Source organism: Myotis daubentonii, chromosome 5 (assembly GCF_963259705.1).
Source record: "Myotis daubentonii chromosome 5, mMyoDau2.1, whole genome shotgun sequence".
NCBI classification, from domain to species: Eukaryota; Metazoa; Chordata; class Mammalia; order Chiroptera; family Vespertilionidae; genus Myotis; species Myotis daubentonii.
This window is the reverse complement of record NC_081844.1, coordinates 62933522-62947396: the sequence shown is the minus strand read 5'-3', so window position 1 is coordinate 62947396 and position 13875 is coordinate 62933522. Positions and strand designations below refer to the sequence as shown.

General features: G+C 44.0%; 1 protein-coding gene across 4 annotated transcripts in view; it reads left to right on the top strand.

The window, feature by feature from the left end:
- Positions 1-284: 284 nt before the first annotated feature.
- NAA15 (N-alpha-acetyltransferase 15, NatA auxiliary subunit) overlaps positions 285-13875 on the top strand; it is a 75946-nt gene continuing 62355 nt past the window's right edge. Inside the window, exon 1 of one of the 4 annotated variants that reach the window (XM_059697993.1) lies at positions 285-608. In XM_059697993.1, coding sequence (XP_059553976.1) covers positions 555-608 — 54 coding nt within the window. In that variant the 5' untranslated portion in view covers positions 285-554. The remainder of the gene's footprint in view (positions 609-13875) is intronic. The other 3 variants (XM_059697991.1, XM_059697990.1, XM_059697992.1) reach the window with 3 other exon arrangements.

Here is a 13875-nt window from a genome sequence, read left to right as displayed (position 1 = left end):
TGAATGAAAGGCCAGCGTAGCAGTAGGAAGGCTGCTGTTTTTAACGCAGAGGCGGTCGGAGCCAGAGAGGCCGACACAGTCCGCGCTCCCTCGGTGCCTCCGCGATTCTCAGCGGCGAACGGGTGGGCGGGGCCTCTGCGACCCTCTCTGCCCTGGCCCCTGGGCCGGCCTCCAGGTTTCCCAGCAAGCTCCGGGGCAGAGGAGGTGGGGAAAGGAGGTCATCGCGCCTGCGCGCTCGGCGGCATGACCCGGGTGGGAAAGCCCTTCGCGTCCGCCATTTTGGCTGCCTCTGTCGGTCCGTTCAGTTACCACGTGAACCGCCGACGGAGACCCGTGGTGGGTGGGGGGGAAGCGGCGGCCGCGTAAAGTGAGAAAGGGAAAAAGACAACGAAGGGGGAAGGGGTGTCGCGGCTGGGCGACGCGGTGACACCCGAGGCCCAGTCGCGGCGGTGGATCGGGGCGTTCAGGGCTGAAGCCGCCAGGGAACGGCGGCGGTCGGACAAACACACTGACCGAGCCGGGCGGTGGCGGGAGCAGCGGGAGGAGCCGGAACGATGCCGGCCGTGAGCCTCCCGCCCAAGGAGAACGCGCTCTTCAAGCGGATCTTGGTAAGTGTGAGGCTCCGGGTCAGCCGTGGGCAAGATCCAGCCGGTCCCCGGGCCTGTCACCCGTAACCTCGGCCCGACGGGCTCCGAGCCACCCTCGCCCGGGACCCCGCCTTCGTTACTTGTCGTCTGGTGGCGGAATGAACTCTGTCGCCCCCTCCCTCTGGCTCCCGCTTCGGCCCGTGCGCCGGGGACCCGCGGCTTCCTCCTCCGGTCCCCTCGCTTCAGAGGCCGTGGTCCCTGACTAGGCCCTGTCCTCCCCGCTTCTCGTTTGCCGGTGTCCACATCCCTCCCTGAGCGACGGGAGGAGAGATAGGGCCTGGAGGAGGTTAGCCGGCACCAGGGGCCGGAGCCGCGGCCTGGGCTGTGCCGGAGCCCTGCCGGCCGGCCGGGGCGGTACCCTGGGGAGGAACAGGTGGGACGGACGCGGGGCGGCTCATTCATTGCCCGAGCGCGGCTCTCCCTGCGGCGGCGGTCCCTCCCTCCTCCTCGCCTCTCGGGACCCACCTGTCCCCGCCCGGCCCCGATTCGCTTCGGGACCTGAGAGGCTGGAAGGGAGGAAGGAGTTTAGAGGAGAAAAGGAAGCTTTTCGACGACGACTTCCTCTTGGGTAGTGGCATACTTGGGTCTTCAGCATCTTGGTCTCTCTCTCTCTCTCGCTCGCTCTCGCTCGCTCTCGCTCGCTCTCTCTCTCTCTCTCTCAGGGACGGGACATTTATTTCTTGGTTTCTGAGCGGGAAACAGCCCCACCCCATCCCTCTCTTCGGGAGGTGGGGCGCACTGCGTGGGGGCGGCCGGTCGGAAGTGAAAAGTTACAGGCTTTCGGTTGGGGCGTCCTAGACCAGGATTTTCGCCGACACTGAAGCGCATTAACACCAGTGGAAAAATTTAGCAACAGAGAATATACGAACTTTTGAGATGGATCCTTTGACATTGGCTCAAACCCACTTATTCTCTACATTTCGAATGTGTGCAGTTGGCTTTTTTTTCTTTCTTCATTGTCATAAGTGCAATGATGTTTGGAGGGACTGTTTACCCTGTAAAATATGTTTTGTCGCCTTGGCGCTATAATTAACAACATTATAGCACATTTTTTTGTTTGTTTGGCATTTATGTGTGGGTTGCCCCTTTCATGCAAACATTTCTTTGTGAAAGGATTAACTGTATTTGCCAAACTAAAGACTTTAAAGTTTGGGGTGTGTGTATGAAAGCGTTTGCTTTCTCTCTTGCAGTTTAAGTTTATTTCACTTGTTTGAAAAGTAGAACAACTCTGGGGATCCAGTTTTTCTAGAAATAAGAAAGAGAATTCCATGTTGAAATGACTTTGATTTTGCAAAAATATTCATATGTAGTACACACATTTAGTCGATGCATGTTGAAAAACATCAGAAAGTCATATCCAATACCATGTAACATGTAACTCTTAGTTTCCTTGAAATTCTTATTGCTATTTTTGTTTTGTTTTAGGACGAATTGGAGTGTCAGTGGGACTATAATATAGTTTTGCCAGAACAATTTATTTATTTTTAAACCTTTTAAAAGAATAATTGGTTTGTAGGTTTGACTATAACACAGTTTTAGATGAGCAAATTGTCTTTAATCTCCCACAATTCTTTATTTTGAAAATTCAAGCTGAAAAGTTGAGAGAAGAATACAAGGAGCACTTATAAACCCTTTACATAGATTTAATACTTTGCTATATTTGTTATCTCGCTCCCCATACTTACAAGAGTTAAAAGTAAGTTGCAGACATAATAGTTCATTCCTAAATGCTTCAGCAAGCATCTCCTAAGAATAAGGCCATTGTTCTATAAAACCATAATACCATTATAAATTATCAATCATTCCCTAATATTGTCTAATACCCAGTTCATATTCAGTTTCTCCCAATTGGTAGGGGTAGCACTTAAAAAAAAAAAAATCAAACTTCAGGGTCACATGTAGTTTTAGCAAATAATACGTTGAGATGCCTTGTACCCATTACCTCGTTTCCCTAATGCTAATGCCTTGTAAAACTGTAGTTCAGTATCATAACACTGATATAATCTACCACTTATTCATATTTTTCTATTTTACTTGTACTGATTTGTGTATTTAGTTCTGTGCAATCTTATCACGTGTAGATTATATAACTATCACAACAGTCAATATACAGAACAGTTCCATTAGAACCACACCTCCTTCCCTCCCATCCTCTCTACCCCCCAAACTCTGGCAACCACTACTAATCTTTCTATAGTTTTGGCATTTCAAGAATGTTTACTAAAAAGTACTGTACATAACTTTTAGGATTGGCCCTTTTTATGCAACATAAAAGATTCATCCAAGTTGTTGGGTGTATCAATAGTTGTTCCTTGTTATTGCTGACGAATTTTGTGATATGGATGTACCACAGTTTAATTATTCCATAGGATAACAATTTTTTTTAATTCATTTTATTTTTATTTATTTATTTTTTTAAATATATTTTATTGATTTTTTACAGAGAGGAAGGGAGAGAGATAGAGAGTTAGAAACATCGATGAGAGAGAAACATCGATCAGCTGCCTCCTGCACATCTCCCACTGGGGATATGCCCGCAACCCAGGTACATGCCCTTGACCGGAATCGAACCTGGGACCTTTTAGTCCACAGGCCGACGCTCTATCCACTGAGCCAAACCGGTTTCGGCAGGATAACAATTTTTGATTAAGCATCAAACAGTTTTTTTTGGTGGTGATAGTGGAGTGAACATTTAAGTTCATTGCTAAAGTTAAATTGCTAAAGGATTTTTTGGATAGGTACATGCAGAAGAAAATTGAAAATCACTAACTGAAAGAAAAGGGGACATAATGTCCTTATTCTCTTACATTGGAATAATGAAAATATTACTAACTAAAAGTATAATTAGTATTTGTTTTTTCAAAATTGTTTCTGCTTCCTCAGTTGTAGTTAGCTCTTTTGACTGTAAGTTTTCCCCCCAAGTAAGATAAAGGAAAAGTTGGGCATACTCTAATGCCTTGTAATCAAGTGGTGCTTAGGTTAGTAACTTAAATCATTCCAGTGGCATTCAGCTTTTGAGCTACTACTTTCTTAGTTGTACCATACTTATTTGTAGTAAAGTGTGTAGGAAATGAAATTAATTTGTGTTTTACAATTTCAAAATAAAGTATGTGTTTGCCTTAATTTGTCAAAGGAAACCTGGTTTACACATCAGTTTACAAAAAATTTCAGCTTTTTTGTAGTGGATTTGCCTGCCTTGTTTTAGTCGACTTGATATCTAAAATTTAATTTTGTTGCATATTTGGTCCATCTTTTTTCCCACATTACTGTTTTCTGACTATAAAACATTGTCATAAATTGGTCATAATTTCTGCAAAAAGTGTCTTGTATATAATTTGTCTAATGAAAGGGTGGGAATATGAGTTTAATGTGCTATATATTATGTAGGAGTTTAGTTTAAAGAAGAGATATTTGTTTTTGCCAGAAGTGTTTTTTGTTGTTGTAATTACACTCTATTGTAACAATGTGAAAAACTAAGTCATTAAAAAATGATGGCTTTGCATACTCCTGATGCTATTTTTCACCACTTTCTTAGGATATAGGTGAATGGAAAGAGAAATGAGGTTGTCAGGGTAAAACAAAATCCACACTTTTGTAGATTTAGCCCACTTGGAAAAGTTGGACATACTCTGTTGCCTTGCAGTCAAGTGTTGCTAGGTTGGTGACTGTTGCTGCTTTCTTCTCTCTTCTCTCTATGTTAATATGAGTTGTAAGAAAAAACATCTAACTTAGGAGTACTTAAAATATTGTACATCGTTAATCTATTTTTGGATTTTTGCCTGAATGATTTATGGTGTTAGTTAAAAGTCTGAAGGACAGAATTTTTCTTCTTAGAAAAGTGGTAAGAGAAGTTAGCATAGTGATAATATTTGTGATTTACTGAAAACTTACAATTTGTACTATAGAATACAACTTTCTGTGGAGATGGAAATGCTAGACATAGAACCATTAGCTACATGTGGCTGTTGTACACTTGAAATATGGCTAATGGGATTGAGGAACTGAATTTTTAATTTTTTTTAAGGTTTTTTTTTGGTTTATTTAAAAATATATTTTATTGATTTTTTACAGAGAGGAAGGGAGAGGGATAGAGAGTTAGAAACATCGATGAGAGAGAAACATCAATCAGCTGCCTCCTGCACCCCCCACCGGGGATGTGCTCAAAACCAACGTACATGCCCTTGACTGGAATCGAACCCGGGACCCTTCAGTCCGCAGGCCGACGCTCTATCCACTGAGCCAAACCGGTCAGGGCATGAATTTTTAATTTTAATGAATTTAAATTCAAATAGCCACATGTGAAGGGTTATCATTTTGGACAGTTAAAAGACAGTACCCACAGAAGTAGACATGGTGCCCTGTACGATTGCAGGGCTGGAAAGCTACTGGCCAACTGGGCTTAACTGAAGGGATTTCTTTGCTTAGTCTGCATTCTTACTCCTTTTAATAATTCTGCTTCTGATAATGTAGTTCTTTCAGAGCATTGACTTAAATATATCTTTGTTCATAAAAGTGTTTTTGGACATAAAAGACTAGGTCATATAAGGGATCACATGCAAAGGGCTGTTTGTTCAAAATTTTTTCTCCTCAATATTTGCATGGCTCATTTTTTCTCTTATTTCTTTTGGAATTCTGCTCAGATGTCATCTAAATGTTATATAGAGGCCTTCCTTGACCAGGAGAAGTCCTCCTCAGTCAACCTTATTTTCTTTCTTGCTTTTTTTTGCTGACAAGTTATTTACCACATGCCTTGCACAATTAAAATGTAGGTTTTATGAGGATAGAGACTTTGTTCTGTTCATTGCTCTACTCGTTAGAATAATGTACCAATATAGATATTTAAGAAATATTTGTTACATGAAATGAGTTTTAAATCAATGACTACAGGGCAAGAAAGAAAGAGCTTTGGATTGTGTGCTTGCACAGAGATTTTTGTAGAAGGTAGTTAAGCTGAGCCTTGGCTTTGTAGAATACATTACTATATGAGGTAATTGTAGGACATCAGGCAGAACCTGTATTACCTGGTAAGAACTTGGATGTTTCATTTATGAATGAATCATAGTATTTGTTTACATGGCCCTTGTCCCATCACAAGAGCATAAGAGAAAATTTGATTTTTTTTTTTTTTAAGCATTGGAAAAAAAATGACATCTGGATTAAATGATGTGAGGAGCTTGCTGAATCATAGTAAGGCTCAGTCATCTGTAGTTTCATAAAGCTATACAACTGATTCTGACACAGGGGTGAGGACCTCTGCATATGCTCTTATGAATATAAAATGTTAGAAGGGGAAATTTTTTTTTTTTTTTTAGTTTAGAATTCCTTTGTGAGTTATTTTCAGGAAATTAAATAACCAAGTTGAATTCTTGGAATTTGGAAAGGTATGCTGGAAGCTGGAGTGTCAGAGCAAGCCTTTTAACCATCAGTGAGCCTAGCCAACCGTCAGTGTTCACTTCTAAATACATACAACTTTGCTGCCTATTCATAGGCAGTAACCATATTGAAAAAAGAAAAACTTCAAATTCTTAGTGAAAATTGTTTTGAGAAGAATGTCATTTGCCAGTGCTGATGGCAGAAGAGCAAGTGAAGAAGTTTAAAGAGTGGTGGTTCTTAGTATAAGAATTAGGATGTGGAGAGGAGGGAATTTTATGCTGTGATTGTATTCTTGACTTTTAGGAATTTCCCTGGTATATCTGTACTGTTTTGTGATGCATGCTGTACAAAGCTATATTTAAGTTGTAACTTTAAAAAAAACACCAGTTTAACTTGTTGCATATGGATTGTCCTCTTAGGTAAGCTATGAATTATATTGTTCACTACTTAATTTGTAATTAAAATAATTTCTTAAAATTTCAATTTAATAAAAGCAATCTTTTTTTGGCTATTTTAAAGTAAAATAAAAATTCTACCGTAGAAATAAATGAATGAGAGGTTAATTTTTTGTTCTTGACATATGCTCTATTCCACTGAGATTTTCTTTGGTTAATAAAATCGGAACAGCCCTAGCTGGTTCAGCTTAGTGGATAGAGCGTCGACTTGCAGACTGAGGGGTCCTGGGTTTGATTCTGGTCAAGGACACATGCCCAGGTTGTGGGTTCGATCCCCAGTAGGGGACGTGCAAGAGGCAGACAAACAATGATTCTCTCTCATCATTGATGTTTCTATCCCTCTCCCTTCCTCTCTCAAATCAATAAAATTATATTTTAAATAAATAAATAAAATAGGAACAGATTTTCAGTTGATATAGTTTGAAATTTCTACTAAAACCTACTGGGGAAATTGTAATCTTATTTTTTTTAATTGAATTTACTGGGGTGACATCCTATCTAATAAAAGAGAAAAATGGTAATTGGCGTAGGACGATACCCTTTTCATTGGCTAATCAGGGCTATATGCAAATTAACTGCCAACTATGATTGGCAGTTAACTGCCAACTAAGATTGGCAGTTAACTGCCAACAAGATGGCGGTTAATTTGCATATGTAGGCACAATGCAGGGAGGCGAAAGGGAAAGCAGGAAGAAGCCCCCTGCCACTGACAGTGATCGGAAACCCAGGGGGGAGCTAAGAGCTGGGGGGCAGGGCAAAGGCGGCCCCGGGGCCGCCTTTGCCCTGCCCCCCAGCCATGATCGGAGAATCAGGCGCCTTTGCCACCCTGGCCAGTGATAGCAGGAAGTAGGGGTGGAGCCAGCGATGGGAGCTGGGCACAGTCAAAGCTGGCAGTCCCGGGAGCTAGGGGTCCCTTGCCTGGGCCTAAAGCGGAGCCCGCGATCATGGGGCCGCTGCAGCTGCGAGTCCCCGCTGCCCGGGCCGGACACCTCTGCCGGAGGCCTCAGGCCTGGTCAAGGGGCCGATCAGGTGATTGGTGATCGGAGGGTGATGAGGGTCAACTCCTCTGGCCGAGGCATCAGGCCTGGGTGGGGGGCGGAACCGGGGATTGGGGGGATATGATGGTCCCCTTGCCCAGGCCTGAAGCCTGGGTCAGAGGCGTCAGGCTTGGGCGGGGGGTGGAGCAAGCGATCAGAGGGAGATGGGGGTCCCCTGACCAAGCCTGACACCTCTGGCAGAGGCGTCAGGCCTGGGCAAGGGGCCGATCAGGCGAACGGAGGGTGATGGGGGTCTACGCCTCTGGCCAAGGCATCAGGCCTGGGCAAGGGGCTGATCCTGCGATTGGAGGGTGATGGGGGTCAACGCCTGAGGGCTCCCAGTATGTGAGAGGGGGCAGGCTGGGCTGAGGGACACTCCCCTCCCCACACACACCTAGTGCACGAATTTCGTGCACCGGGCCCCTAGTTGGTTACTAAAATTACATAGGTTTCAGTGTGCAATTCTGTAATACATCATCTGTATATTGTATTGTGTGTTCACCACCCCAAGTCATTTATCTTTCCTTTATCCTCTCATACCTCACCCTACCCCTCTTTCCCTCTAGTAATCACCATACTGTTGTTTATGAGGTTTGTGGGTTTTTTTTTCTTAATCCCTTTGCCTTTTTCACCAAGCCCCCCAATCCCTCTTACCTCTGACAGCTGTCAGTCTGTTCTCTGTAGCTATGATCTGTTTCTATTTTGTTTGTTCTTTTGTTCATTAGATTCAACATATACTAGTAAGTGAAATCATGGGATACTTCTCTTTCTCTGACTGACTTATTTCGCTTAGCATAATACTCTCCAGATCCTTGTTTGCTGTCTCAGAGGGTAAGAGATACTTGTTTTTTACTGCTGCATAATATTCCCTGGTGTAAATGTACCAGTTTTTTTTAATCTATTCATTCAGTGATGGACTCTTGGGCTGCTTCGAAATCTTGGCTATTGTACATAACGCTGAAATGTACATAGGGGTGCAAACATTCTTTCTAATTGGTATTTTGGGTTTCTTAGAATGTATCCCTACAAGTGGGGTCACTGGATCAAATGGCAGTTCCATATTTAATTTTTTGAGGAAACTTCACAGTTTTCCATAATGGCTGCATCACTCTGCACCCCCAACAGCAGTGTACTAGGTAGGGTTCCCTTTTCTCCACATCCTCACCAACACTTGTCATTTGTTGATTTGTTGATGGTATCTATTCTGACAGGTATGAGGTGATACCTCATTGTCATTTTAATTTGCATCTGTCTGATGATTAGTGACTGGGCATTTTTTCATATGTCTCTTGACCATCTGTATGTCCGCTTTGGAGAAATGTCTATTTAGGTCCTTTGCTCATCTTCCTTTTGTTAAGTTGTATGAGTTCCTTACATATTTTGGATATTAACCCTTTATCACATGTATTATTGCCAAATATGTTCTCATACAGTGGGCTCCCTTTTCATTATGTTGATGGTTTTTTTTTTGCTGTGCAGAAGCTTTTTATTTTTATGTAGTTCTGTTTGTTTATTTGCTATGAGAGATGTCTGAGATTTTGCTGCCTATGGTTTCTTCTAAGATTTTTATGGTTTCATGACTTTTATCCATTTTGAGTTTATTCTTGTGTATGGTGTAAATTGGTGGTTTATTTTTTATTTATTTTTTATTGTATGTACTTGTCCAATTTTCCCAGGGCCATTTATTGAAGAGACTTTTTTTTACTCCATTGTATGCTCTTGCCTCCTTTGTCAAATATTAATTGAGCATTGCCGGGGTCCAACCCCAGCGGGTCCAGGGGTTCCTCAAAGGTGTGGACGGAGTCGGCGAAGAAGGAATGACACAGAGGCAGCGTTCAGTTGATCAGCATGGTTGGGTTCTCTTGCCTGGTTCTATTGCCAGGTTCTGTAGGTTCTCCAGCCAGGTTCGGTTGCCAGGTTCTGTAGCTGGGTTCTTCAGCCAGGTTCTGTCTAGGTTCTCCAACTAAGTTCTGTTCAGGATCTCCAGCGAAGTTCTGGTTAGGATCTCCAGCCAGGTTCTGTGTCCATGTTCTCTTGCTAGGTTCTCCAGCCAGGTTCAGTCACCAGGTTCTAGTCAGGTTCTCTTGCCATGTTCTATCCAGGTTCTGTAGCCAGGTTCTATCTCTAGGTTCTGTCTCTAGGTTCTGTGTCCAGTTTCTGTCCAGGATCTTTTGCCATGTTCTCTCACTAGGTTCTGTCTCTAGGTTCTGTGTCCAGTTTCTGTCCAGGATCTTTTGCCATGTTCTCTCACTAGGTTCTGTCTCTAGGTTCTGTGTCCAGTTTCTGTCCAGGATCTTTTGCCATGTTCTCGCCAGTGAAGTTCTTCTGTCTCTAGGTTCTGTGTCCTGTTGTCTTGTTACATCTGTATTTATACCAGTTGATTCCAATCCTATCAATCTCTATTCCAAAGGTTAGGGCGTTTCTTATCTCCATTCCAGGGAGTAAAGATTATGTAGCTTAAGCATGATTGTTCGTAGTTAAAGTGATTAATTACCCGCCTGGCACTTAGTTAAGAGGGTTTATTCCCTCCCTAACTTCAGGGGAAAATCCCTATCTGGGGAAACAACCTTTCTCAGAGAGGTGACCTTGGTTAAAACACATAGTGCCAAGAAGGTGAGTGCTGGGGTCCAGCCCCAGCAGGTCCAGGGGTCCCCAAAGGTGTGGACGGAGTCGGTGAAGAAGGAATGACACAGAGGCAGTGTTCAGGTGATCATCATAGCCGGGTTCTCTTGTCAGGATCTCCAGCCAGGTTCTGTAGCCAGTTCTCCAGCCAAGTTCTGTCTAGGATCTCTAGCCAGGTTCGGTCACCAGGTTCTAGTCAGGTTCTCTTGCCAATTTCTGTAGTCAGGTTCAGTCCAGGATCTTTTGCCATGTTCTCTCCAGCGAAGTTCTTCTGTCTCTAGAGAACGTTCTGTGTAGGTTCTGTGCCTAGGCTCTGTCTCTCTTGGTCCTGTCTTCCAAGCCCTGTGTTCTTGATTCTGAGTGTTTCTGTCTTGTTACAACTGTATTTATACCAGTTGATTCAATCCTATCAATCTCTATTACAAAGGTTAGGGCGTTTCTTATCTCCATTCCAGGGAGAAAAGATTATGTAGTTTAAGCATGATTGTTCGTAGTTAAAGGGATTAATTACCCGCCTGGCATTTAGTTGAGGGGTTTTATTCCCTCCCTAACTTCAGGGGAAAATCCCTACCTGGGGATTCAACCTTTCTCGGAGAGGTGACTTTGGTTAAAACACAGCGCCAAGAAGGTGAGCAAACATATTAAGAACCGTATGCCATATATGCCAGGTCCCTTGAAACAGCAAGGATGGACCGGCTCCCGGCAGGTGAGCAAACATATTAAGAACAGTATGCCATATATGCCAGGTCCCTTGAAACAGCAAGGATGGACCGGCTCCTGGCAGAGCATAATGGCTTGGGTCGATTTCTGGGTTCTCTGTTCTGTTCCATTGATCTATATATGCCTGTTGTTGTGCCAATATCAGGCTGTTTTGATTACAGTGGCTTTGTAGTATAACTTACTGTCTGGCATTGTGATCCCTCCAACTTTGTTCTTCTTTCTTAAGATAGCTGCAGCTATTCAGGGTCTTTTTTGCTTCCATATAAATTTTTTGGAGTATTTGTTCCAGATCTGTGAAATAATGCCATTGGTATTTTAATAGCGATTGTATTGAATCTATAGATTGCTTTGGGTAGTATGGACATTTTAATGATGTTAATTCTACCAGTCTCTGAACACAATATATTCTTCCACTTGTTTATATCTTCCTCTATCTCTTTTCAACGCCTTGTAGTTTTCCTAGTACAAGTCTTCATTTAAAATTTTTTAAAAAAATTATATTTACCGAGCCCAGCTGATGTGGCTCAGTGGTTGAGCATTGACCTATGAACCAGGAGGTCATGATTTGATTCCTGGTCAGGGCACAGGACTGGGATCACAGTGTGGGGCAGAGGAGGCAGCCAATCAATGATACTCTCATCCTTGATGTTTATGTCTCTCTCTCCCTCTCCATTCCTCTCTGAAATCAATAAAATATTTTTAAAAACTATATTTACTGGTTTTGAGAAAGAGAGACGTGGATTTGTTGTCCCACTTTTTTTTTTTATTATTATTGATTTTTTACAGAGAGGAAGGGAGAGAGATAGAGAATTAGAAACATCGATGAGAGAGAAACATCGATCAGCTGCCTCCTGCACACTCCCTACTGGGGATGTGCCCGCAACCGAGGTACATGCCCTTGACCGGAATCGAACCTGGGACCCTTCAGTCCGCAGGCTGATGCTCTATCCACTGAGCCAAACCGGTTTTGGCTGTCCTACTTTTTAATGTATTCATTGGTTGCTTCTTGAATGTGCCCTTAACCAGAGATCAAACCCAAAACCTTGGTGTATTGGAATGGTGCTCTAACAACTGAGCTACCCAGCCAGGGCTTCATTTTTGTTGTTGCTGTTTTTGTTTTGTTAATCCTTACCTGAGGATATTTTTTTCTATCGATTTTTTTTCAGAGAGCATAGAAGGGAGGATGGGGAGGAAGAAAGGGAGAGAGAAACATTGATGTGAGAGACACATCGATTGGTTGCCTCCTGCACCCGCTCCTTCTTGGGACCAGGGATTGAACTTCCAACCCAGGTACAGACCCATGACGGGAATTGAACCCATGACCCTTCAGTGCTTGGACTGACCCTCTTACTCACTGAGCTACACTGGCCAGAACCAGAGCTTTCATTTTTTTGCACCTGTCCAATTTTCCCCAGCACCACTTATTGAATAGACTTTTTTCTTTTTAAGTGTTTTTTATTTTTGATTTCAGAGAGGGAAGGAAAGAGAAGACAGAAACATCAATGATGAGAGAAAATCATTGATTGGGTGCCTCCTGCATGCTCCACACTGGGGTTCAACCATGCATCTCAGGCATGTGCCCTTGACTGGAAACGAACTGGGACCCTTTGGTCCAAAGGCCGACGCTATCCACTGAGCTAAACTGGCTAGGGCTGAATAGACAGTCTCTATCCCATTGTATGTTATTGCCTCCTTTGTCAAATATTAATTGACCATAAAGGCGAGGGTTTATTCTGTTCTTTCTATTCTATTGATTCTGGGCTTTCTATTCTGTTCCATTGATCTATGTCTCTTTTTATGCCAGTACCATGATGTTTTGTTTTTTTTTAAATAAATTTTTATTGATTTCAGAGAGGAAGGGAGAGGGAAAGTGAGAGAGAAACATCAATGATGAGAGAGAATCATTGATCAGCTGCCTCGTGCATGTCCCCACTGGGGATTGGGCCCAGAACCCGCGTACGTGCCCTTGACTGGAATCGAACCCAGGACCCTTCAGACTGTAGGCCGACACTCTGTCTACTGAGCCAAACCAGCTAGGGCAGTGCCATGATGCTTTAATTATTACTAGTGGCCCAGTGCACAAAATTCATGCATGGGGTGGGTTGCCCCTCAGCCCAGCCTGCACCCTCTCCAATCTGGGACCCCTTGGGGGATGTTAATCTGCCGGTTTAATCCCGATCCCTGTGGAACTGGCAGTTGGTCATCCTTCTTGCAATCTGGGACTGCTGGCTCTAACCGCTCACCTGCCTGCCTGCCTGGTCGCCCCTAACCACTCTGCCTGCCAGCCTGCCTAACCACCAACTGCCCCCCCCCCCCACCGGACTTCTCACCCCCAACTGCCCCCCCCGCCCCCCGCTGACCTGCTCGCTGCCTACTGCCACCCCCCTGCCAGCCTGCTTGCCCCCTACTGCCCCCTCAGCCAGCCTGATTGCTCCCAACTGACCCCCCCACCCCCTGCTGGCCTGCTCACCCCTAACTTCCCCCACCCCCTGCTGGCCTGCTCACCCCCAACTTGCCCCCCCTGTCGGCCTGATCACCCCCAACTGCCCTCCCCTCCTGGCCTGATAGCCCCTAACCACCTTGGCCCTGCCACTATGGCTTTGTCTGGGTGGCAGCCATGGAGCCAGCTAGGGCAACCAAGGAAGCCAAGCCTCCTGCGCCCACTCTTCAGCCAGCTTGGCTTCCCACGGCCAGCGCCGCCATCTTTGTCACGTCAATTTGCATTTTTTCCCTGTCTCCTTATTGGCTGTGGGTGCCACCATCTTTATTGCAAAGTGATGGTTAATTTGCATCTTACTCTTTTATTAGGATGGCCTTGCTGTATAGTTTGATATTAGGTAGTGTGACTCCTCCAACTTTGTTGTTGTTGTTCTTTTTTTTTCTTTTGCAAGAGTACCGTGGCTATTTGAGTTCTTTTGTGGTTCCACATAAATATTTCGAATATTTGTTCTAGTTTTGTGAAATACACCATTGGTATCGTGATAGAAATTGTGTTAAATCTATAGATTGCCTTGGGTAGTA